At 40.2% G+C, this 23776-nt stretch overlaps 1 protein-coding gene across 2 annotated transcripts; it reads right to left on the reverse strand.

Annotated features, from left to right (window-relative positions):
• Positions 1-1829: 1829 nt before the first annotated feature.
• On the reverse strand, positions 1830-19864 carry wfdc1 (WAP four-disulfide core domain 1). Of its 2 annotated transcripts, none has more exons than XM_074631891.1 (7): positions 19384-19864; positions 5553-5748; positions 5346-5429; positions 4585-4725; positions 3340-3390; positions 3187-3246; positions 1830-3088 (listed from the first exon to the last, which is right to left on the reverse strand). In XM_074631891.1, exons 1-6 carry the CDS (start codon positions 19477-19479, stop codon positions 3188-3190), a joined length of 627 nt encoding a protein of 208 aa, XP_074487992.1. In that variant the 5' UTR covers positions 19480-19864; the 3' UTR covers positions 1830-3088; position 3187. The 2 variants fall into 2 exon arrangements, 1 of the variants encoding a protein (XP_074487992.1); XR_012593546.1 differs by having other exon boundaries at positions 3009-3088; positions 3331-3390; positions 19384-19632.
• Positions 19865-23776: the final 3912 nt, after the last annotated feature.

A 23776-nucleotide genomic window follows, 5' to 3' on the forward strand; every position in this document is an offset into this window, starting at 1 on the left:
GTGCATAATAAATTAATATATTGTCATTTTAGTTGCATATTGTTTTTCTTTGTAATTTTATAATAGGTCTGAGGAGGTTCGAGGCCTCATCATTTTCCTCTGTCATTATGCATTTATTGCATTATGTTACCCGCCTGCTAGCTTGCTTAATTGTTTGCCTCTGTGGCTTCTAGATGCCGGCAGTAACGTTAATATTGCCGTTGCTTAGCAGCGGTGTTGTCACGTCTTAACCACTTGAACGCCAAGCATATCGTGTACACGACTTCCCATGTTGTAAACAGGTGCTCATGAGTTTCATTTGAATGCACCAAAAGTAAAAAGCTTGATTCGTGTAGGCAAACACCTTTTCCTCTCTCTTTCTCACTGTTTGGCTGATTAGCACCAGGTGGGCAGTGCCACTTAATTCTGCCTCTAATGTGAGCCATCTGTCTCCCATTGCCTTGATGCTGCTGCATTTATGATTCATGATTATGTACACATATTCATTTATTACATTTATTTCTTAACTAAGCACCTCTGTCCTAGAAGAACATATTTATTGTACAGTCACTTCATGTTAAATACATTTCAATTATACTATGTAGAGCAGTGGTTCCCAACCTGGGGTCCGGGCCCCTCTCAGGGGGCCGCCAAAGATCACAAGGGGTGCACCAGGATTTGTCTGCTCTGAGGCTGTCACAATTAGATTTGCACATGTATAACTAAAATCATAATAACACTTACTGGATAATTTATGCAAAAGTCTGTACATCAAACTATTTAAAAAGGTCTATTTTTTTTGCTTCTTGGTAGGCCACATTCTGTTTGAACCTGATATTTGTGATAAAGATCAGCTTACGCTAATATTATTAGTATTATACTACTTGTAGAATTAAATTCCAGTACTGAATACATAGGATTTTTTCAGACTAAAGCTGTCCGGAATACAATTTTTGGGGTTTCGAAGCTTTGGTGAGAAATATTTGAAGGTATTCGAAGCTTTGGGACAGTGCCGCTGCCAAACATAACAAACAGCAATATCTGTCTAAGAATAACTAATAATAATTAATGTTGAATATGAATAATGAATAATGTTTTGGGATTATTACTTATTTCATGAACTATTTTGGGATTTATACTTTATTATTACATACTTATATAAAAAAACCCTGAAGCATTCAAATACTGCTTTGGAGGTCGATTACCATGGCAACGGTCGTAGCTTCGAAGCATTAGGTAAGCCCTATTTCACCTATTTTGTGTGATCCAAACATTTCCAATAACTCCAGAATGTTGTAAAGTTCAAATGTCAAAATGTATTGAAAAAAGATCGATGTAATCATTTCCAAAATTCACAGCATATTTTTATCAAACGAAATATTCTGCAATCTAACCGCACCATAACTTACATTTATTTACAATTACAAAAAAATAACTATTTAGGCTCTAACACTATTATTAAATTGAAGATTTTGTTCAAGGATTTGTAATTATTTTTAGGGTGATGACATCAGAAAATATTGGGGGTTGGCTTTTCTTAGATTCAAGGAGGGGGTGTCTATTTCTAGACATTTTGCTGATAATATCCTGAGACTAAAGACTCCCTGATGTCTTATTTAGAAGCTATAACAAATGGAGACTAAACACTGTACTCAACTCACATTTGTTTCACCTAAATCTACTGCTACAGAATAATGACAATTAACAGGATAGAGAACAGTCTGTGGTGTAGTCATTGCAATGGCACTATGTTCTTTTTTTCCTGATTTGTCAATGTAATTATAGTCCTTAGTCCATTTGAGTCCTAAGATCACCTGCAAAAAACAGAAAAAACATCACAAAACTCAGACCGACTTCAACAATGTGGTTTATTTAGATTAAACATTACAGCACCAGTCAGATAGCAACATTCAGACATCACTTTAGCTCTGCACATAGAGAATGGTTACAGCGTTTTGTTTGACACCTTCAGCTTATTATGTGACCAGCTTATTCTCCTGTTATTATTATTATAGGCAGCGATGAAACTGAGCACCATTTGGATTGATAACAGCGACGACCTACATTTGACCGAAGCAGTTTGAGTTTTAAATATCTTCTATGTGCTAAAGCCCTTTTTATTAACATATCTGCCCTGCAACAGGGGAATGTAATGTGATGGTGTGGAGTCTAATAGAAAGACCATTATTTTTTTTAAATTATGCAGTATGATAATTGAAAATTATTGAAATGTTTGAACAACTTTATGACTTGTTTCACTACATTTATTTAAGGAAATTTATCACAGATATATACAACGTTAAAATTTGAAGGGATCATCCACCCCATATCAGTCTTTTCAGTATAACATTTTGTATATTGTCACAGGTGGAGCATCTCTTTAAATCTTCATCTCTCTCAAATGAACCTTTATTTTGCTTTTGATTTTCATAGCAATGAAGTCACTGCCAGCATCTGTTGGCAGGAACTAATCTACAGCTGTTCCAGATTCTTTAAAACAGACACAATCCACACACTCATATGGCATTTATTCTTTTAGTTGGAGTTATTAGTTTGAATATTAAACCCCATTTGGATTGGATTTAAAGATGAGAACCACTGCAGCTGGACTTTTTTTCCTATTTGTCCATAAAACGTTCCAGATTTCAGATCAGGAAATTTGAGCACCGTACTTCTGAGAACAAGAGAGACAGAATGAGCAACACGACCACATGGTTTTGATTTCCACTGCTGACCAGCTGTAAGGTTAGAGGGAGTGTTTGTGAGAATAAAAATCTGTTTCAGGGAGGGCGAGGGTTGTAAAGAAATGAAAGAAAACAAATATGAGACGTTTGATGAAAAGCTTTGGTGCACACCCTCTGCTCCATTCTTTCACAGACACCAGACGGAGAGACAAAAAACCCCACTTATTTCTTTGGCTGCGTGCTGTGGGTACGTCAGACTACGTGTCTGAGGACAGGCTGCAATATGGGGCTTTGCAAAGAGGAGGTAGCAACTGTAGGTCTGGTAAAAATGGTCTGATCCTGGTTCAGGTGTGATGAGAGCAGATCGAATGGGCTGATGTTTGAGGTTATGTTATGGTCGTAGCTGAGGCTGAGGTCAGGTTGATCTGGGAGCAAAAGAAAACATAAGGATTTGTCTAAAAGGGAGTTAAAGGTGCAGAGAGTTTTAATACGACATGATGGTTCAAAGTGGCTGAAAACATACCTCATCCCAGGTGCTTTTGATGATGTTTTTCGTAGCCCACTGCATTGCTGGAACTGGTACCTGTCAGTGAAATCATTATGTCAGGCAGATTGGCACCGATGTCTGATTCAGTAATAGCGCAGGTTTTCAGGTTATCCACATTACCTCACTTACCTAAGTAGTCCTTGTAGTCCTTGAAGTATTTGTGCCTCAGACCACGTCCATCTGTAAATAAAAAGGCCAAAATAATAAGAGCAAAATAACAGATTGACATCTGATCTCTATATCATTGCACTTTGGATTTTTGCTTAAACAGCAATTAAGAGATATATAAAGTAAAAACGGGATGTTCTTTTGATTAGATCATTAGTTTAATATTTCTGCCAACTGCGTCAGACACAGGTCATAAGTTGAAGCAATCTAGTGTGTTGCCAGGCACCTGATTCGACTGTTATCAGGCCATTAAATAGGCGTTATCAGTCGCTATAAGCACCATAGATGTGGATCATTAGGGGCCTACTACATTGTGAAAGTGAAACTTAAAAGCAACACAGTTCTAACATGTAAAACTGAATGAAACATTACGCTTTGAACACAAACAAAAAGGCTTCTTTAGGTTTAGACAACAAAACTACAACTTCTTTAGGTTTAGGCAATAAAACCACAAGTTCTCTAGGTTTAAGATACTAAACTACAGCTTCTTTAGGTTTAAGCAACAAAACTACAACTACTTTAGGTTGAGGCAAAAAAAAAAAAAACACTTAGTGAAGTTTAGGGGAAAATGCTGTGTTTTGGGTTAAAATAACTACGGACACAAAGACAACTACACGTTGTTGGTTTCACACGGGATGCGAGTTCTGGTCTCCTGGGTGAAAACCCTGTGTTTTGTGTCCCATTCATCGTCCCCGACCTCCACCCCTTATGGAGTTTTCACACTGTCTACACTATAGCGCCTGACTTCGGCTTCTGCTCTTGTCATAATTACTACGGTCGCTAGAGGTCGCTGTAGTCTTCTTTTATACCTTCCTTTGGTGATTGTCCATGTGAATAGATGATAAAACCTACTGGTGGGTGTAGTAGGCCCCTATTGACCCACATCTATGGGGCTTATAGCGACTGATAACACCTATTTAATAGCCTGACAACAGTCTAATTGGATGTGCCAGGCCACTCTAATTAGTTTTTATTCAGATGTATTTAATAGGAGAAACTTGGCACCTAACAGCATGTGATGTGCCAAGAGATATACACAGCTGCTAGTACAGCGGAGCATCCTGCCCATGTCCTTTGGCTCTTTAAAAGAGCACACACTTTGGAGAGAAGTTCCATTAGATCAGAGAAGCAGGAGATGATGTGTGTCAAAGGCCTGGATTCAAAGCCATATCATGGCCGACTGTTCAGCTATTTTAGCTACCATACCGGAGTTGCCACGTTGCTTGATGCACTGTCCCCGGTTGGGGATGCCAGCAGCAGGGTTTCCTTGGTTGATGATGTGGCACTCGTAGCCTGTAGGACAGTGAAGAGGCTCGTCTCCATCCTCAGTTGTGCTGCAGGCCTCAGCTAGTGGGCAGAAAACATACTGTGCATTAGAAGAAATGACAAACATGAAATGCACCAGGGTGATTTTGTGGTTGTGTGGTTAGTACGTATGTTTGTTTGTTTTATCTTGTTTACTTGTCCTCCCTCAACCTGTCATATCTACATTTCCCCACTCAGAATGCCAGCATGGCATGCCAATTGTGCAAACTTCAGAATTTTTTTTAATTTCACTGAGGAATAGTCAAGGGGAACACAAGAATTATGCCCAGCTGTAATGCATCTTGTGGATGCATTTTATTTGAGTCTACTGAGACTATTGACAGTGGAAAAATTGGTCTCTTTGCCTCTTGTTATGAAGATGGACTCCAAAAATGTGACTTTTACTGCTGATGTACTGACAAAATGTCAAAGTTTAACTACTGCATAAGTTAAAACAGCACCAAAATGTCACCCAAAAATGCACATCAGCGGTACACACATGACAGGAGGGTATAGAGCTAAGGTGAAACAAAACCAAAATGTGCTTAATGAAACCCGTTTTGTTCATACTCACTGAGCCATGGCAGGATTGCATTAGCATTTAGCATCTCTGACCATCAGTGACTGGTCAGGTGTGTGTGTGTGTGTGTGTGTGTACTCACCCTGCAGAACCTCCTCAGGGCCGTCTAACAGCCAGCCGTTGCCCCCCAACCACCGAGGTTTAGGCTGCACCAGCCAGTCCAACACTGTACAATACACACAGCCACAGCAACAATATTTTAAAGGCAGAAACAAAAAAAAAGGCAGATTTCCAGGTAGTTTGAGGCCTAATTTGTGTGTGTAACCATCTGCCTGTTGGTGCTGCTGACCTGGTGGTGGCTGGACAGACTCCAGGCAGGCGTAGATGCATCCATTGTAGCAGCAGCGTTTGTGGCGCTCACACTCTGAGTCTGAGCGACAGCCTGGCACCTCACAGGCTCTCTCTGGCAGCATCTGGGGTGGCGGTGGACACCGGTCGTTCTTCTGGTGCTGTGTGGACTGGGCATGGTTGGGGTACTCGTAGTCCTGAGGGACAGATAAAAGAGACACATGTCCAATAAATGAATGAATGAGAATGTAGATGTGGTTTGGTCTGGTAGATGTTAAGATATTTCACTTGATAAGTGAAGATTTTAGCATTAAGTTTAGCACCAGCATGGATCAAAATCTATTTATATAGTTAGGTCTGTAGGCCTGACTAGTTGATGTCATGTAGGTGCACATATATAAAAGTATATGGTAACACTTTATAATAACCATCATTTATAAAATTGGAAATTGATAGTTAATTAAACATATTTAATATGTATTTTACTGTTAACAAACAATTAAAAGATAATTAATAATGTTTAATAATTATTAGTAATGCTATAATTTCTGTTATGTTGTCATTAGTTTGTGTAATATGAAATAATTAGTTTATAAATTATATATTGTATCATAGCTGATAAGAGACGACAACAACTACATTCTGATTACATTAGTAAGCTATTTATTATCAATATATTGTTTCACACATTATAACCGTTTATATACTGTATTAAGTATTTGTTAGTGATTACCAAATAATTTGTAAACTTTTAAGAAATTGTTTGAAAAACATCTGTAAACATTACATTGATAGATGGACCAGAAACCAATTATCAATCATTGACAAAGTATTAACTATCTACATAATGTTTATAGATGCTTTACAAAGTATTTATTAACCATTTAACAAGGTATAATAATAGCCATCCAACTAATGTTTATGGATGATTAACAAACCAATTAATAACCATTAACAAAGTGTTACAAATATCTATCTATGTAATGTTTATAGATGCTTTTACAAATTATTTCTCAAAGGTTTACAAATCATTTGGTAATCATTAACAAATACCTAATCTAGAAAATAAAATATTGTGTGTGACAATAAACTGTTGAAATAAAATAAATCATAGCATTACTAATTATTAGTAAACATCATTAATCATTTTGTTGTTTGTTTACAGTAAAATAACTAGTAACTAAGTTTAATTAACTATCAATTTAACATTTATAAATGATGGTTATGATAAAGCGTTACCAGTAAAGGTACATTTTTGTGTGTTTTTAAACATCATGAATGACACTTGACAATAAATGAAACCTCTCATTTGGTTCCAAACTGAAAAAAGACTTCCCCGGATGTTCACACAGTGTGGTTGTAAAATTGTACATAGATTGCACTTTTTAACCACCAGAGGGCAGCAACTTTTCAGCACAGCAGAGAAAAGCAGCAGAGGCAGAGAGGTTTTGGCTTCAGTATGCATGCAAGCCTGCTAATGTCTTGACCCGGATTGGGAAGGTGATTCACTGTGGGAACAAACACTTCCCTGGTGATCCTGAGAAGGAGAAAGTAGGCCACAGGACCCTGAGCCAAGCAAAGACACACTTTGCACACTTCGACGGCTTTGGCAACATTAAGTGTAGGCCTGCATGCACACGTGCATGTGCACAGATCTGTATCACAGCCATGGTCTCTGTGGTTTAATATTTTTTTTTACCAAGCTGTTGCTCTTTATTAATTCCTGCTCGTTGAATTGAATCATAGAATTTGTGGGTTTATACGCTTTCACACTGCTGGTATCAATTATCACAAGTTTTCAGCCACAGTGTAAGCAGCTATTCTTTGTTATCGGTTATATACACATGGGGAACATTACAACAAAATCCCAAGAAGCACAGCTGCCCTTGACTAAACATTAACTCTCAATCCTTTCTCATACACTGTATTTGCTTTTGTATAACAAGCTGCAGTGTGATCAAGTTTCTAGTTCACTCCACTCCTTTCTTGTTTCTGTTACATATAGCAATGAGCAACACTGTGCTGTTTACTGGCTGGTCTGACATCACTTTTATAGCAACCACTGGGGTGCAAGGTGGTTACCTTTGAACCTTTCTACAGCACAGGAATGTATGTATCTAATCCTTTGTCAAAGCGTCATTATGGCTGTGCCTCAAATTTAATTTCTTGTCATAAGAACACATGCTGTGTCGACGGGCCAGCCATTAGGAATTATGGGCATGGAGACAGACTTTCCAAAGCGGGCTCCTCATCCACATCGACTCCAGGTCGTCTAGTTTCATATGATACCAGTATCTTCACTCTAGCTTTAAAACTGGGCCAGCTACAGAGGGTATCATTTGTACGTTGATCTTCGCCGGACATTCCTGGTGCTTCTTCACACTTTTCTTTGGCCAGAAATGTGGCCATAGCCTCTCTGATCCTTTCATTTTCTTGTTCTCTTTGTACACTGGCTTTTATTTTTTGAGCCCCTTATCAGGGCTTTCCACAAGGATTTGGAGTATAGCAAGCCAGTGGGAAACAGCAGCCAGCTATAAAAGGGTCCATGGACATGCCCCCGTAGGAGAAAAAAAATATAAAAGCCCAAATTTGGTTCCTCTGGCACATTCTGCCACTATTCCATCATAGTCATTATGGCTTTTTCGTAACTGATAGTGCATTGTTGTAACTATCCATATGATTTATTTTGTATTTATATGATTTTATTTTGTTTAGATCTTAAGTTTTGGGTGTTAAAACAAGAACAACAAGAGAGTTTCAGTTTTCCTGAATTTATGTCTTTTCAGTTGTGTGGGTGAGTTTCTTTGACTTTCCAGTCACAGCCATTCATTTGGGAGTTTGTCCCAGAGAGAGAGAGAGAGAGAGAGAGGTGTTTTTTCTCTACACTAGATTAGTAATTAGATAATCAGCTTGTGGGTTGCACACGGTCATTAAAACTGTGCTGTTTATTTGGCAGGCTCACTGAACGCTCTTACAAACCAACCGGAAAAACGAAAGCAAATGTTTGGCGCGGACGGTGGTATCACACACACTGTATGTGTGTTCACTTTATACACACATTAATTCGTTCTGGCAGCTGAGGGCTTAGCGGGTGGAAGGATGGTTATTTTGGGGGGGTCGGATGGGGGATTCACACCATGGAGGGATGGAGGGAACAATATGCGGCGGCTCTTACAGTCAGAGCTTGTAAAAGTTACTCTGAGACCCTGCATATTAGTGAAACTAGTTCAAGTTTTGATTGTACATCACGTGTAGGGCTAGGTTTCAAATTTCAATATTTTTTGGGGGACTGGCTGAAGTGTGTCTGTAAAAAGTGTATTGTTTAGAAAGTTGTCATTGAAGCCTTAGTCAGACTCTTAGCCTTGTGTACTTATTTCCTATTTAAAGCTGCTCTAATCAATATATTCATATTAGCAATGGGTCACTATGTGTAATGTTAAAGGTGCCATTCATAGTGACAAATCCACAAAGAATTATCACCTGACAATACAGTTCCCCTCAGCTCTATGGAGCTTTTTAGCATCTTTCAGCTCATTGTTTTGGTTTTGAGACCCGCAGCTGCTTTGAGTCACTACTGCTCTCTTCAGCATCCTTTCCAGATGCAGCAGGCAGCTGTTTTCAGTGAAAAAGCTCTGATAAAGAGACTGTGACAACAAGCTAGTCAATATAAGGGAGCATTTGGCAGCTAAAGCGTCAGATATTTTTCTCAGGAGACCAAAACAGAGCTAAAATGAGAGTCAATAGTGGACTTACAATCATCAGGAGGCTTGACTCTAAATGACTCCGTGTCTGGTTGATTAAACAATTTAGCATCTTCAAATGAATTCTTCAACTTTACAGTGACTATATCTGTACTGTGTTTGCAGAGTGAAGGAAACAAATAAGCCTGTGGCTTCACATACTCAGACTGGATTTGCTATGAATTTCCTCTCTGTTGTTTGAGATGATATAATGTGGAAAATCTCTCTGCTGCCAACTGTGTGTGTGTGCGGGTGTGCGTGTGTGTGTGTGTGTGTGTGTGTGTGTGTGTGTGCAGTATCTATGGTACAGAGTGGTGATCTGCTTCAGTGTAAGTCCAGTAAATAAGCCACAGTTCAGCGATATCAACTTTAAACGATGATAGTATGTCGATGTTGTGTTATAGCTTTTTGCGCTGACCCCAAGAAGCCAAAAGAATCTAGTTCTGTAGCGCATTGGTAGCCGAGAGGTTACAGCGCATGCCATATAACCGCAAAGTCTCGGGTTCGATTCTGGCCTTGTGACTTTTGGTGCATCTCATATCCTCCTCTCCCCCAACACTGTCCTCTGTCAAATAAAGTCAAAAGGCCAAAAAAATCTTTAGAAAGAATCAAGTTCTTGTACAGCCCAGTCTCACTTCCAGCTTGTAAAGTACTGCCCCTCGGCATTGGATACCGTCACACGGACGCAGCATTTAGCAACTGCATGCGACGCACTGGCCTTTCGACTATATATACTATGTATATTGACACGCCATTCCTGACACATCCAAAAGTAACATAAGAGGGGTACCCCGTGCGTTGGTCTCTGATGCTGAGGGGCACTGACCAAGAGGCAGTACTTAACGAGTTCGAGTGAGAAGGTGTTGTCTTGTAAAGTCTTAAAAGACAACCAATTTAGCATTGCACTAACATGGACAGTAAAAACAAATTGATGCAACACAACCAGAGATGTCATCTTTTTGTTATCCCATGCAATCTTCTTCCTCGTCAAAATCTGGTCCCTACAGTACCCACAATGCAACTTATGTAGCCTCAAGCAGAGACTAGGAGCGGGTTTAACTCCGCACGCCCCGATTTTTTTCATTTTCAAACTTGTAGTCTTCAGGATCAAGTGACATCACTTGAGGCAATTTATCAGATTTCACACAGCTCCCTCTGGAGCGTCAAAAGGCTTTTTACAACTTTTTTCATACAGCAATTCCAAAGACCTGCAAACAGACATGATATGTGTAAAATTGGTTACGTTCCCCTTTAAGACAAAATTAAACACTTATACGTTTGAGATGCATTTTGTTAAATAGAAAATGTTCATATTCTTTAGTGTTATGGAAAACTGTATGATAAAAAAAATGCAGATATCATATCGACACCAGTCTCAAAAAACCTTCAAATAATACCCAGCCCTAATCACTGGAGCATTTTTACAGTTAGTTCTGCATGTGCATGCTCCCACACACTGTACACTACAGGTCTTTCAGACGCTTCATTCATGGTTCTCAGGAAGTAAGTGGAGCCAGAGTGGTTCACGACGTCTTCTGGTACAATTAGATCTATGAATGAGCGCTACAAAGTCTGCTGTGATTGGATAATGACATAATGACTTCTTGCCCTTACTCTCCTTGTCTCATATCCGATCTGCTTCTAACGTCTCCTACAAAAGGTCAAGTGAGCCCTTCCTGTTTATGTGACTGTGTGTGTAAAGTGTGTTTGCTTGTACACATGAATACGCTGCAAAAGCCATTCATTCTTTAGTATTTACTTTACTGTATTGATCCCTGAGTCTTAGCCTTGCCAAATTCTAACATACTTTTTCTTTTTTACTATACTTTTGCCTCCATGTCATTCAGCTCTTACTGTAACTACATCACTCTCAGGGCTCCTCTTGTGTCTTCTCCCCTGCCCATCATGTCTTTGTAGCTTTGCCAGAAGGGCCGCCATGCTGTACAGTACATCCTGAGCTCTTTTGCACAATCCTGCTCACATCTCTCTGATGTTCCACAATGTTTATTTACACTCCTGTCTGCTGTAGAGACGCTGCCAGCAGGCCCGTGTGGGACGTTCATGTCTATCTGTGGGCATGTTTCCCCCCCTATTTGTTTGTCTGTCTCTGTCATTCTGAAACACTCTCACTATCTCTCTTCCTCTTGTTTTTTTTCTTCCTCCAGTCATCGATCTCTTTGGTGTTGAAAAGCAGTGGCATGATGGTGGCGTTAACGATTAATCTCTCTCTTTTTAGTGCTCTTGCTCTGTGGTTTATGGGGAGTTTGTGAGGCCACTGGAGACCATGTCTGGATCCGTAACTGTACCGAGATCAGGCCGTTCATGGTTCCACGCAGAGATCTCAGACAGAGATTTTCTGCTTGCTATGCACTACAAGGATGCATGCACACCCAGAAACACCCAGACATTATGCACATACAGTACTGCAGGGTCAAGGTTGTGCACACTTATATGCATAAACAAGGAAACGCTGTGTTCTCTCATTTAAAATGTCAAATCAAATGTGCCAGATCTCCCATGTCTGGTACATGAAATAGCCCACAGCACACATCTGGTTAGCTTTTGGGTTGTCAGGACTCATTTCCTGTCTCTATACCAGCAGTCCGTTTGCAGAAAGATAGACAGACATGCAGATAGATAGAGACACTGCAGGCTTTAAACTGTGCGGCCTGTAAATCAGTGGGAGATGAGAGTTTCAATGAGTGATGGGAGGACATGCTGACTGACAAACAGGTAGATGCACAGCTTAGAAAAGCTGTCTTTGAACATACCGGCAGAGCGGTGATGTCTAACCTTGAAATGCAGACAAACGGACTGAACCCATATGAGGCGTGGTTTACACGACAGGAGGGAGGTTAACCATCTGTGAATGCAACTAATTACTGTTGGGAAAACATTCTGAAATAGCGTCTGCTACCTGTCAGTCATAGCCTGAGGTAGCAGGGACTGCACCCGAAACTCATCTACTGTATATTTGGTATGCAGAGTTATGTCTGTGGTCTCACATACTCAGACTCTGTTGTTAGTGATAATATAAAATCTCTCTGTTGCCAAATAAAAGGAATGTCTGGAACATCAGAAGCCCTAGGTGAAAAATGTGAAGCAGCAGTTGATGTGGAAATGCGTTCGTGTTTTAGGTTTGTGTGTATGGTACTGAGCGGCAATCTGCTTCAGTGTAATGCGCTTCTGACCAGTAGATTCACATCATCTGACTGGGATAAGTCCCCCACACACACCAGTTCACGAAACTACTGGTTAACTGGATGACTGACTGACTATAATAACTCCTATGTTTACAGAAAAATGTACATATCAAAATATTCACAAAAAATATCCCCAAATGTAGACGCCATTCCCGTACATTTATGAATTTTTTTGCTTACCGTGTAATAGTATTTATTGTGAGATATGTTATTTTAATGTATGTCTATGTGATGCGGCTGAACTGTGAACTGGGCCTTGTTACCATTCTGTACCAGAAACAAATTACACATACTGTACTTATGTTGTTTGGTTATTAAAGTGAAGTGAAGTGACGCAAAATGTTTTTAAAGCCACTAATTTCTTTAACGCATTAAGGCAATCGAGCTTTGGTCGATCTTTGGTCGAGGTTGTAGCGAGCTTAGTTTTAAAGCTAGAGTGAAGATAATAAACTAGAAAAACCTAAGGAATCCATGTCATACTAGCTTGTCACGAAGGAGGCTAAATAACGCTCCAAACATACGCTAAATTTTGGTGAGGAAAAACTGGCATTGCCATTTTCAAAGGGGTTCCCTGACCTCTGACCTCAAGATATGTGAATGAAAATAGGTTCTATGGGTACCCACGAGTCTCCCCTTTTTGACCACTTTATGATAATCACATGCAGTTTTGGGCAAGTCATAGTCAAGTCAACACACTGACAGCTGTTGTTGCCTGTTGGGCTTGAGTTTGCCATGTTATGATTTCAGCATATTTTTTATGCTAAATGCAGTTCCTTTGAGGGTTTCTGGACAATATGTGTCATTGTTTTGTGTTGTTAATTGATTTCCAAGGGAGGGTAGAGAGCCTTAAAGACTAACTGCTAAATAACTCGCTAGCCAACTGGGCTAGCACTCAGTCAAAATAGCCTTGGCACGCATCAGCTGTTTAAAGGTCACATCTGCTTTTAAAATGGCAAAATGCCATTGGAATGAGATAAAAAAATCTCTGATATTAGTGGATTTGTTTGCAGGGGCATAGAAATTCTTGAGAAGTTTTCGCATCAAGTTCAACTTTGGTGAACTTTGACCTGCGAATTTGCGCTGACCAATCTAGACAGTGCTGATCTTTGAGTGGACGGAGAGCCGGAAAGTCCAAAACAGAGGAAGTCAGCTTAACTTATTAGCTGCTTTGTACCATTCACTTTTATTTGACCTCCATGTGTCGGACTATAAACTGCTCCACAAAACAGGCATGATTGCAGACAGTAATTTTTTTAAAACTGTATGAACTTATTGTCCCATTACCGACTGAGATAAGCTAGCAAGTTTGTTAGCTGGAGAGCTTTATTTTACCTCTTCAGTAAATTTTGTATAGAGATCAGTTTAGGGAGATGCTGCCATCGGTCAACAGCACAAATTCGCAGGTCAAAGTTCACCAAAGTTGAACTTGATGCGAAAACGTCTCAAGGATTTATTTGCCCTGCAAACAAATCCACTAATATCAGAGATTGTTCATCTCATTCCAATGGCATTTTGCCATTTTAAATGCTGGTGTGACCTTTAAACAGCTAATGCATGCCAAGGCTGTACCGCATTTGTCATGCATTCCCAGGACTTGTCAACTCTCAGCATTAAAGGCCACAAACTATTTGAAAGTTTGTACAACAGCACAGGTAAAAAGTTTCCTGTTCTGTTTTCAAGACAGATAATCACAAACAAACTTTAACATTGATAAGAGTAACTTGACCACAATTTCCCTCAATAGCGATGAAGCAGGACAGTCAGGCAGAGCTGCATGTCAGTATGTAATTGTGTAATTCAGTTACATTTAATACATGCTGATTCTCAACCATTTGTAATCAAAATGTTACTTTTAATCCCCTTCAATTCAACTCATGACCTGAAATGAATTAATTGCAAATTAATCACACAGATTTTTATCTGTTTAAAATGTACCTTAAAGGGAATACACTTATCAACATGGCGGTGGGCAAATATGCTTGCTTTATACAAATGTAAGTATACATTTATTATTGGAAATCAATTAACAACACAAAACAATGACACATATTGTCCATAAACCCTCACAGGTACTGCATTTAACATAAAAAATATGCTCAAATCATAACATGGCAAACTGCAGCCCAACAGGCAACAACAGCTGTCAGTGTGTCAGTGTGTTGACTTGACTATGACTTGCCCCAAACTGTATGTGATTATCATAAAGTGGGCATGTCTGTAAAGGGGAAACTCGTGGGTACCCAGAGAACCCATTTTCATTCACATATCTTAAGGTCAGAGGTCAAGGGACCCCTTTGAAAATGCGCATGACAGTTTTTCCTCGCCAAAATTTAGCATAAGTTTGGAGCGTTATTTAGCCTCATTCGCGACAAGCTAGTATGACATGGTTGGTACCAATGGATTCCTTGGGTTTTCTAGTTCCATATGATGCCATTTTCTTAACTCTTAAAACTGCTTTAAAACTGAGCCCGCTATGAGGTAAAAATTGCAAGTTGTGTTAACGTGTCTTTGAGATTTGTTTCATATGTTAAGTGCGTTACAAATAAAATGTATTATTGTTATTATTAAAGAAATTAGTGGCATTAAAACTAATTTATGTTAATGCGTTATTATCGTGTTAACTCTGACAGCCCTATTACATTTTGTAAACTAATCTTATCTTTACAAAATATCACTTCCTTAAAAGCTACAAATTTCCATCAGTGAACAAGCAGCGTGTGGATTTGTTTTGTTTTACGTAGTGGCCCCAGGCCAAGTTAAACAGCCGGCCAGGCCACGAACAGGAAGTACACATGTTTCTGAGCATCTGCAGGGCCCCTGTTTAAATACCAGGTGCTGTCAGAATGGTCCACATCAAATAAATGAAAACTGTAAAGATTTATGGTGGTGGCCTCAGACACTGTTCGTGCTCACTGACATGCCCAGGCAGGTGTCTGAGCCAGACTCTGTTATAGCTGTATGAGACAAAATAATGTGTGTGTGTGTGTGCGACTTTGCCATTCCACCTGTTTTCCCATCCACCCATCAAACGTGTTTCTCTTGATTGTAAGTTACCCTCTCACGCCTGTTTCTTACCTCTACACCCTTATTACATACCATGTGTTATTAGGCAGGCATTCCCCTTGTCAAACACAAAGAGGAAATTAGGAAAGTGCCACTGGTGACCTTTGAACCTCATGGCAGGGGGGAGGTCTGGATAAGAAAGGATGGAGGAGATGACTCTGATCCCCAAGACAATCTGACCCAGAGGTCAAACACACACCCTTCTGGTAAGAGCTTTACATATAAGTCAGATAAAGGAAGTTAAGGCCAAGTCTGCAAAGACAGCAAGATATAGAGGCAAAGAAAACATAACTGAAAATATATTTTATATGAATTGTGAAAGTGTAGATTTCATAATGCAAGTAAAAAATATTCTGCTTACATTTTGATAATACATTTCCAATCTACATTTAGGAATGTATTCTTATTTAATAAATAATACATAAAATATGATTCAGGTGATCATAGTGTGTATTTAGAAAAATAAACCCGTGTGTGTGTACAGTATATGTGCATGTATGTATGTAAATATATATGTGTTTTTATTTATTTTGATTATGAGTTTGTAATATTCAATATCGTCTCTATTTTATTTATCTACTAACTATCTCCTGTGGGTCTCTCTTAATAGCAAGACAAAATGGACATACTATATTTAATATTACTTTCATATTTACTCACCTACCATCAACCTGTCAATTTTCCACTACACTGTCTATTCACTTATTTTATAAATTATTTTTTATGTATTTTTTTTCTGTTTTATCTGGTTAAAAGTTTGCAATACCGATGTGATATTATTTTATCTTTTTTTTTCTTTTCTCTGTAACTATTAGTACTGTGTTTACCGGCATCTCTGTAATCACCCAAACATCTTTACCAACCCCCCTGACAAACGTGCAAATACAACATATGCTTTATATTACATCACAACACTACATCATTATCACCACCACCACTTTTCTCTCTCTAACTTTTTTTTTTTACTTTATTTTTATTATTATTTTTTTAATGTACTTTTTTCCACTCTCTCCCTGCTCTACTATTCATACAGTAATATTTTAAATAAATGGAAAAGAAGGGAGAGGGGGAGGGAAAGGAGATAAATGATGAAAGGGAAAAAAAAATATATCAATAAGTAAATAGATATATTAAAAAATAATAATAAATCTTGTGAAATCTAGTGTAATTATCAGAGAAATGCAAGACAGGTACTGAGCATGCTGGTGGCCTTTAGTGCGTTATGCATTTTTTTACCATTTTTCCTTTCAAGACACACTATTGCATAGCGCAGTGCCTACGTGAAATACTCAGTGACTATAATTTGTCTTTCTGCACGGCCCCAGTGGTGTTATGAATGAGGATGAGGTGTGTGTGTGTGTGTGTGTGTGTGTGTGTGAGGTGATTAAAAAAAATGATAGATTGAAAGATGCAGAGATGAAAAGGTTCAGAGGGAAAGAGACAAACTCCATCTGCACAGCCGTCTCAGCATGTTCCAATTACAGCAGCTTTGAAGCAGAGTCCAGCAAGACGGTGCTTTTGGCCCATCCTGAGAGCAGGAGGAGACGAGAGAAAGAGATTTTGAAATAGGGAAAACGGGGGGTGGTGTGCACATGGGCGAGGGGAAGGAGAAAGCAGAGTAGAATGAGGGCGAAAGGGTAACTGATTCATATGAGAGACGGGAAGAGGGATAAAGGCCAATGAGGGCATAAACCAGTTAGAAAGTGAGAACATAGAAGCACGAGAGAGAAAAAGAAAGAGAAGGCAGCACGCTACAGTGAGCCCTTGTTAGGGATGATCAATCAGCTACACTGAGCTGAGCTAACAAGCAGGGGCCCGGTCTGCAAGTTCAGTTCCTGCCATAATAATCCACTACAAACACACACACACCCACACACAACACACAGAGACAACAGTTGTGCATCCTGTGTGCCCTTCAATTACTCATATGGAAAAATCAGCGACTTATTCCAACCTGTTGCACACTTCACTTTCTGTTCCTGAAAAACTGAGAAACTCTCCTGTCTATGTTGATTTGTCATGCTTCAAAAATCAAAGCACGTCTGCTCCCAAACTGTTTCTTTTCCAGCAGTGGAAGACAGATTCAGATTTTCTACTCGAAGCAATATCACAATGCAGTAATGCTCCATTGCAAGTAAAAGTCCTGTATTCAAAATGTTACATAAAAGCACAGAAGCACCAGTAAAAATGTATGAAACATAGCAAAAGCACTCAGCAGGATATCCTTTTTTCAAGGTGCTACATTATTATTAGGGAGTGTGATGTTGAAATGGAGCTAATATTGACCACTTTATACGGTCTGGTCTATAAGAATTCATCATAATCTTAATCTGTAAACCAAGTAATAATTAAAGCTATCAAATACATGTAATGACATAAAAAATATACTTCCCTATCCCTTAAGTGAAAGTTAAAAAAGTCTAGGATAAAGTGGATATACTTAAGTAAAGTGCAATTTCTTCAAAAACACACTCAATTGCACATATCTGCACGGTAAACAAAGAGTGTTTTTTTGACAACAGCCACTGCCACCATTTTGGACTGAAAACGTTTATTATATTTATAATATTTTATTGTTCAACACAGGCCATTTCAGTAGAATATGACAATCGAATAGAAATCATTTTGTTTTCCTTTTTTGTGGCACTTTTTAGGCGGACGTTTTACTGGTGGCCGGTAGTCTCTTTCAGTCCAAAATGGCGGAAGCGTAGCTTTGCTGGGAGCTGATGTTGCAATGAAATGAAAATTGAAAAAATTGACTTTCACTTCTTGGCACTATACTTACATGTTTTTTGTGGTAAATATAAGGCTACAGATGGTTAGCTTAGCTTAGCTTAGCATAGAAACTGGAAACGGGGCGGTAACAGCAAGGCTGTTTTTTCAATCCATACAGAAGCCAAAGTGGAAAAACCACATGTACGATTTATCTTGTTTGTTTAATCCACACACACACAAAAAAAATCCAAAATGAAATACGACAAGTTGCAGTTATGTTCTGGATGTCACTGCTCCTGGCCAAGAAATAGTGCGGCACTTAGTATTATTATCCAGCAACTTACCAAAACGTGATAATAGTGTGTTAAGTAGAAGTGCACTCGGAGAGCGCAGACCTTCGCCAAGGCAGGTTTCATGTACGTCCCTGCCCCCCTGGGGTGGCCTGTGGTGTTAATGCACAGAATCCAAAAATCTAATGGATTGTTCATTGTGCCGCACCCCACCCCTCCAAAAAATGTCATTAAAATCCATCGCGGACTATTGTAGTTATTGTCCAAACGGACAAACAAACCAACAAACCAACAAACCAATGCCGGTGAAAACATAACCTCCTTCCTAGGCCTTTGGCCTTGGCGGAGGTAATTAGTGCGCTTTAGAGGTGCTGGTAGGTGGTGGAGCCAAGCTCGCTGTTTTGCGAGCTGTTTAACTTCCAGTCTTTATGCTAAGCTTAGTTAGTCAGCTGTAGGCTTACCCAGACAACTATGAGAATGGTACTGATCTTCTCATCTAACTCTCGGTAAGAAATAAACATATTTATATTGTACTTGGTTAATTTACACCACTGCTCTTTTCACTACTGGATCAAAGCACTCATACCAGGCAGTCAACTTGACCACCTCTCACCTCGGCCACAAAACTGCTCTCAGTGTGTGAAACCGGCTCTCTGCAACAGAGCCGGTATTGTGCTGTAATGCTGTGAGCTTTCACCTACTCCCACTCTCGAGGATATTCAGAAAACAGCCACAAGATAGAGATAGCGATAAAGAAGAAAGCTGCACACTCATACGTACGCATATGCAAAAAGTCAAAGGTGAGGTTATAGCAGCCCCACCTTTTGGTTGAGTCCTCTTTTCCTGATTCTTCTGGCATCACTTCCTGTGGACAGGACCAACAGGGACAGCAGCAGCAGCACCACAGAGCCCGGCATGGTCTGTGTCCTGCACCCCAGCTCCAAACTCTTTCTGCGTCTCCTCCCTTCCTGTCTCAGAGGTATTCCTCCTTCCTCTGCTTATTCCAAAGTTTGTCCTTTCACGCGTCCGTGGTGCCTTTCCGGCTGAAGCAATAACTCCCCGATGCTCATGTGCAGCCAGAGATTACACAAGCCCTCTCCCTCCAACGGGACCTGCCTTTATATCCGCCTGAGGAAAAGTGCAGGGCAGAATGACAGAGTGGAGAGAAGGAAGGGGAAAGTACAGAGGGGATGAATGGAGGCAGTGTAGGGAAGAAACGAAAGAAGGAGAATAGTTAGGGGAGCAGGGGAAGGGAGAAACAGCAGCTGTCTGTGCATCAGTTGTTGAGAGCTGGAACTGTCTGCTGGCACAGCATGCGCACATGTCTCTGGGAGAGAGGAGAGGAGGGGAGTGGAGGGGAGGGAAGGGGGTGAAAGAAGGGAGGGGAGAGTATTAGATAGGGTAGTTTGTGTGTGTGTGAGACCTCCCCCTTGCCCCTTGCCCCTAGTTGCATCTCGCTGCACATCTGGTGATCTTTACGTGAGTTTGACAGAGTTGTGTCAAAGTGCGGTCGGGGCATATTTTATATTCTGTGGCTTTGCCTCACATGTTTTGCTTGCGTGCGGTAATGTAGGAGGGAAAATAAATGACTTTGCTAAGTGTGAGGTTTGGAAATACTTGTTGACTGCTATAGCTCAGAGTTCCAGCATGAACTGTAACCATTAACTGTCCAACATCCATGTTTACATTTTTCTTTAGGGACAGGATATGAATGATTTATATGACAGTGTGGGAGGGAACACCTGGATGTGTATGAATGTGTCCATGTGTGTGCATTCCTGTGTCTGTATGACATGTTCAGTGAGGATAAAGTGTGATTTCAGTGGCATTGACCCATAAAAAAATGAAAGCATGTGGTGTTTCAGGGAAAGGGGCCTCTCTGTCTTCCTTTTTCACAACTTCCCAAGTTGCAGCCACTCAAACTAGGACATCCCCCCGTCTCACCCCCCCACCTTACCACTGGACCTTTCTCCCCTTCCCGTCCCCTCCCCTCACTCCATTCTCAGTGTCTTGCACTGAAAGGGAGAAAGAATGCTAAGCCCGCACAAATCTCAGTCATTATTAGTTTTACAGGAGCAGGGCTCATGTCACTGGGAGGCCCCGGCTTCACTTACACAAAAGACAGAGTAAAGAGTTAGAGTGGGAAAAACGAGAGAACAGAAAAGGGGGAGGTAGTGGAAGAGACCACATGGATATGTGAGACATACAGAGAGATGAGCCTTTTCATTATAGTGCAGAGGTGCAATTAAAGGGATAGTTTGGGTGTTTTGAAGTGGGGTCGTATGAGGTACATTGGAGAAGCAGACAGGAGTACCGGCACAGGAGCAAAGCAACTGTAGCCTACTGCTCTGGACGGGGCCAGCAGCAAAACTTATTTTAACCCCCGAAAAGAAAGATCAATCAATATCCCTTTAAAGGGACTGTTTGTAAGAATCCAAAATGCTTGTTAACAGCGACACCTGTGGCCGTTAAGTCAACGAAAGTCAGCGTTGGTCTCGCGCTTGTGCTCGCTCTAAATAGACATGAACGAGCATCGCTCAAAACAGTGAGGCGACACACGTCAGCTAAAACCACAATTTCACTCTATATTTCACCTGCTTGGCAGTAATGTTAGCTGACCAGACGAAGGTCTCTCCATGAATCAATGCTGATCCTAGTGTTGGGTTTTCCTGCTTCAGCCTCCCGACCGCGGCTGGAAGGAGACACCGGCACCGTCATCTACTGTAGGTAATACACTAAATATGAAGAAGTACCGTATACTGTACAACCCCACTTCAAAATACCCAAACTATCCCTTTAAGATATTTTGTAAAAGTTTGCTAAGCTCTGTCCCACTTAGTTACTCGTGTTACGTCTGTCGAGCTTCTGTTTTTGGAAATAATGTAGTTTACTCCGACCAATAGCAGGCTTCTCCTTTCTAGCTGCCGACTGCTGATTTTGTTACCTGAAACTACAACACGTTCTCATCCCAACTCGTCACATATTGACGCTTTGTCAGACTCCTTGGTGTCACTTTGCGGTTGCAGTAAGCACGTGGTTAACACTGTGAATTCAAACAAAAACACTTGCTTAGGTTTAGGCAACAAAACCACTTAGTTAGGTTGAGGAAAGAACATCATGGTTTGGCTTAAAATGAATACGTTTGTAAAGTGAAAGTGAGACTTAACGGACGGGACACAAACAGCGGTCTCCTGGATGAAAGCCCTGTGTTTGCTGGACCCATCCACCATCCCTCCCACTCACCCTTTTTTTCGCTCTTTAAACTACGCCAACACATTCCCGACCACTTTCTCTGAGCGTTTCATATTGACGCGGACGGGTTTACATTGTAGTTAATTGAAAACCCGATGCTTCTCATACAGACGCCCTGGGAATGAGAACGGGCTGGAAACTACAACTGTAGCCAGTAGATTTTATACGCTGTAGCTAGCTAGCTAATGAATCGTTAGCTCCGTGAGTTAGCTTAAAACTTTTTAACTTTTCTAGCTGATTCACTTTAAAACGAGAGAACAATACATCGAAAATTAATTGAAACGAAGAATACTTACTACAGATGCAAAAATAGGTGTTAGATTTTAGATGGGCCTGCTATACGGTGGAATGGAATGAAATTCACTAGAATAAAAACAATATGTGTTGTATTATCTTGTTATGCTTTTGTAAAACTGTACCACACCCTGATCTATCTGCAGTTCTTCCACAATTAATGGAGAAAGACTGCAGCTGCACAGTTTCCAGTAGTAGACAGTGTGCTGCTATTCCCAGACAAGTTCTCACATACATCATCCACATCATCCTCCTTCCTAAATCTGGAATGTATACATGAATATTAAATAAACTAAACAATTGCATTCATGAAGAGGACAAGGGGTGAAACTTTCACACATTCCAGACTATACGGATACAACAACTTTAAGTGCATGGCATACACATACTGTATCCTACTGTATTGTAACTCCATACACACAAAAGAGCTACCCAGATGTGGCATTCAGTCTGGATTCAGCATTCATTCGTACAGTTATATATGACAGAAATGAGAGAGAGGAAGGAACACCTCAGAGATAAAGTCGGCTGATGATCAGTGTGTTCAGAGACAAACTCTCAGACAGAAATTCCTTTCATCTGAGAGGCCTTCTCTGGAGGCATGGATGCGTTGTAGCTGTTTCTGCAGGGTGGAGTGTCTGCAAGTCTCAGGGGGCTTCACATCACATGCTTCTACTCTCCAATGGTCAAGATTAATTCCAGTCTGATTCATGGCGTAATAGTTCTGAGATGGATCTGGCTCAGTGGTCAGAGCAGCTTCTCAGCCACATGTGACGATTAAACGAGCACAGTAAGTATGGGTTTATACAAGCCAAATGGGAATATGCGTAGCATATGTTTCATAATGAAGTCCAGCTTGTGCATCTGGATGAGATATGTGCGCTTTAAGGACAGAGGTTTAGGCAAAAGTGTTGATAGTGTGTGGTTTCTATGTCTGTGTACTCAAAAATTTAAAAGGTGTAATATACAGTATGCATTTATTACAATGGTTGCTTCTGTTATTCACCATATTTCTAGCTGAAATGAGAATTTTGTGAAAGACATTAACAGGGATGTTCAGTGTAAATAATCAAAAATGCTTCAATCTTCAGCTATCATAAATGTGGACTATTGCCTATGAATACATATTTTGACATAGGAGAAGGTTTTTATCTACAGTCATGCAAGCAGCACTGTCAGGTTGTATAGGCACAGCGGTGTTTTGAGCTAAATGCTAACATCAACATGCTAACATGCTCAGACTGACAATGCTAACATGCTGATGTTTGCCAGACAACGTGCTAGTATGCTAACATTTGCTAATTAGCACCATAGACTTTAAATAAGAAGTGGACGTAGTAAGCGTGACGTCACCCATTGGTTTGTAGACTGACGTTTTGAAGCCTCGATCTCGGCATTTTGTCTATCACCATCTTGGTTTTTTGCAACCAGAGGTGACACGAGAGGGAGGAGCTAAGTACAACTGAACACTGAATAAGTCATTTCTAGGCTTCCAAAATGTTACAATCAACTTTCGTGAACTTAAAACACACTGTGAAAGGGTTAAAGTTGTAAGACGAAAGCGCAGACAACCCCCAGACCAGACAACGCCGTAGTAGCGGCCTGTCAATCACAAGGTAGCCACGCCCTAAAGCATACCCTGCTATATCGTCTATTTGATTCTAAATG

This window comes from Sebastes fasciatus, chromosome 4 (assembly GCF_043250625.1).
Source record: "Sebastes fasciatus isolate fSebFas1 chromosome 4, fSebFas1.pri, whole genome shotgun sequence".
Classification (NCBI taxonomy): domain Eukaryota; kingdom Metazoa; phylum Chordata; class Actinopteri; order Perciformes; family Sebastidae; genus Sebastes; species Sebastes fasciatus.

What these genes read in the sequence shown, in the direction of transcription:
- wfdc1 (XM_074631891.1), bottom strand. Translation starts at nt 19,479, where the DNA reads ATGCCGGGCTCTGTGGTGCTGCTGCTGCTGTCCCTGTTGGTCCTGTCC. An exon ending in AAAGAGGACTCAACCAAAAG is followed by an intron (nt 5,749 to 19,383) that starts GTGGGGCTGCTA and finishes TCTGTCCCTCAG; the next exon opens with GACTACGAGTACCCCAACCA. An exon ending in GTCTGTCCAGCCACCACCAG is followed by an intron (nt 5,430 to 5,552) that starts GTCAGCAGCACC and finishes TGTATTGTACAG; the next exon opens with TGTTGGACTGGCTGGTGCAG.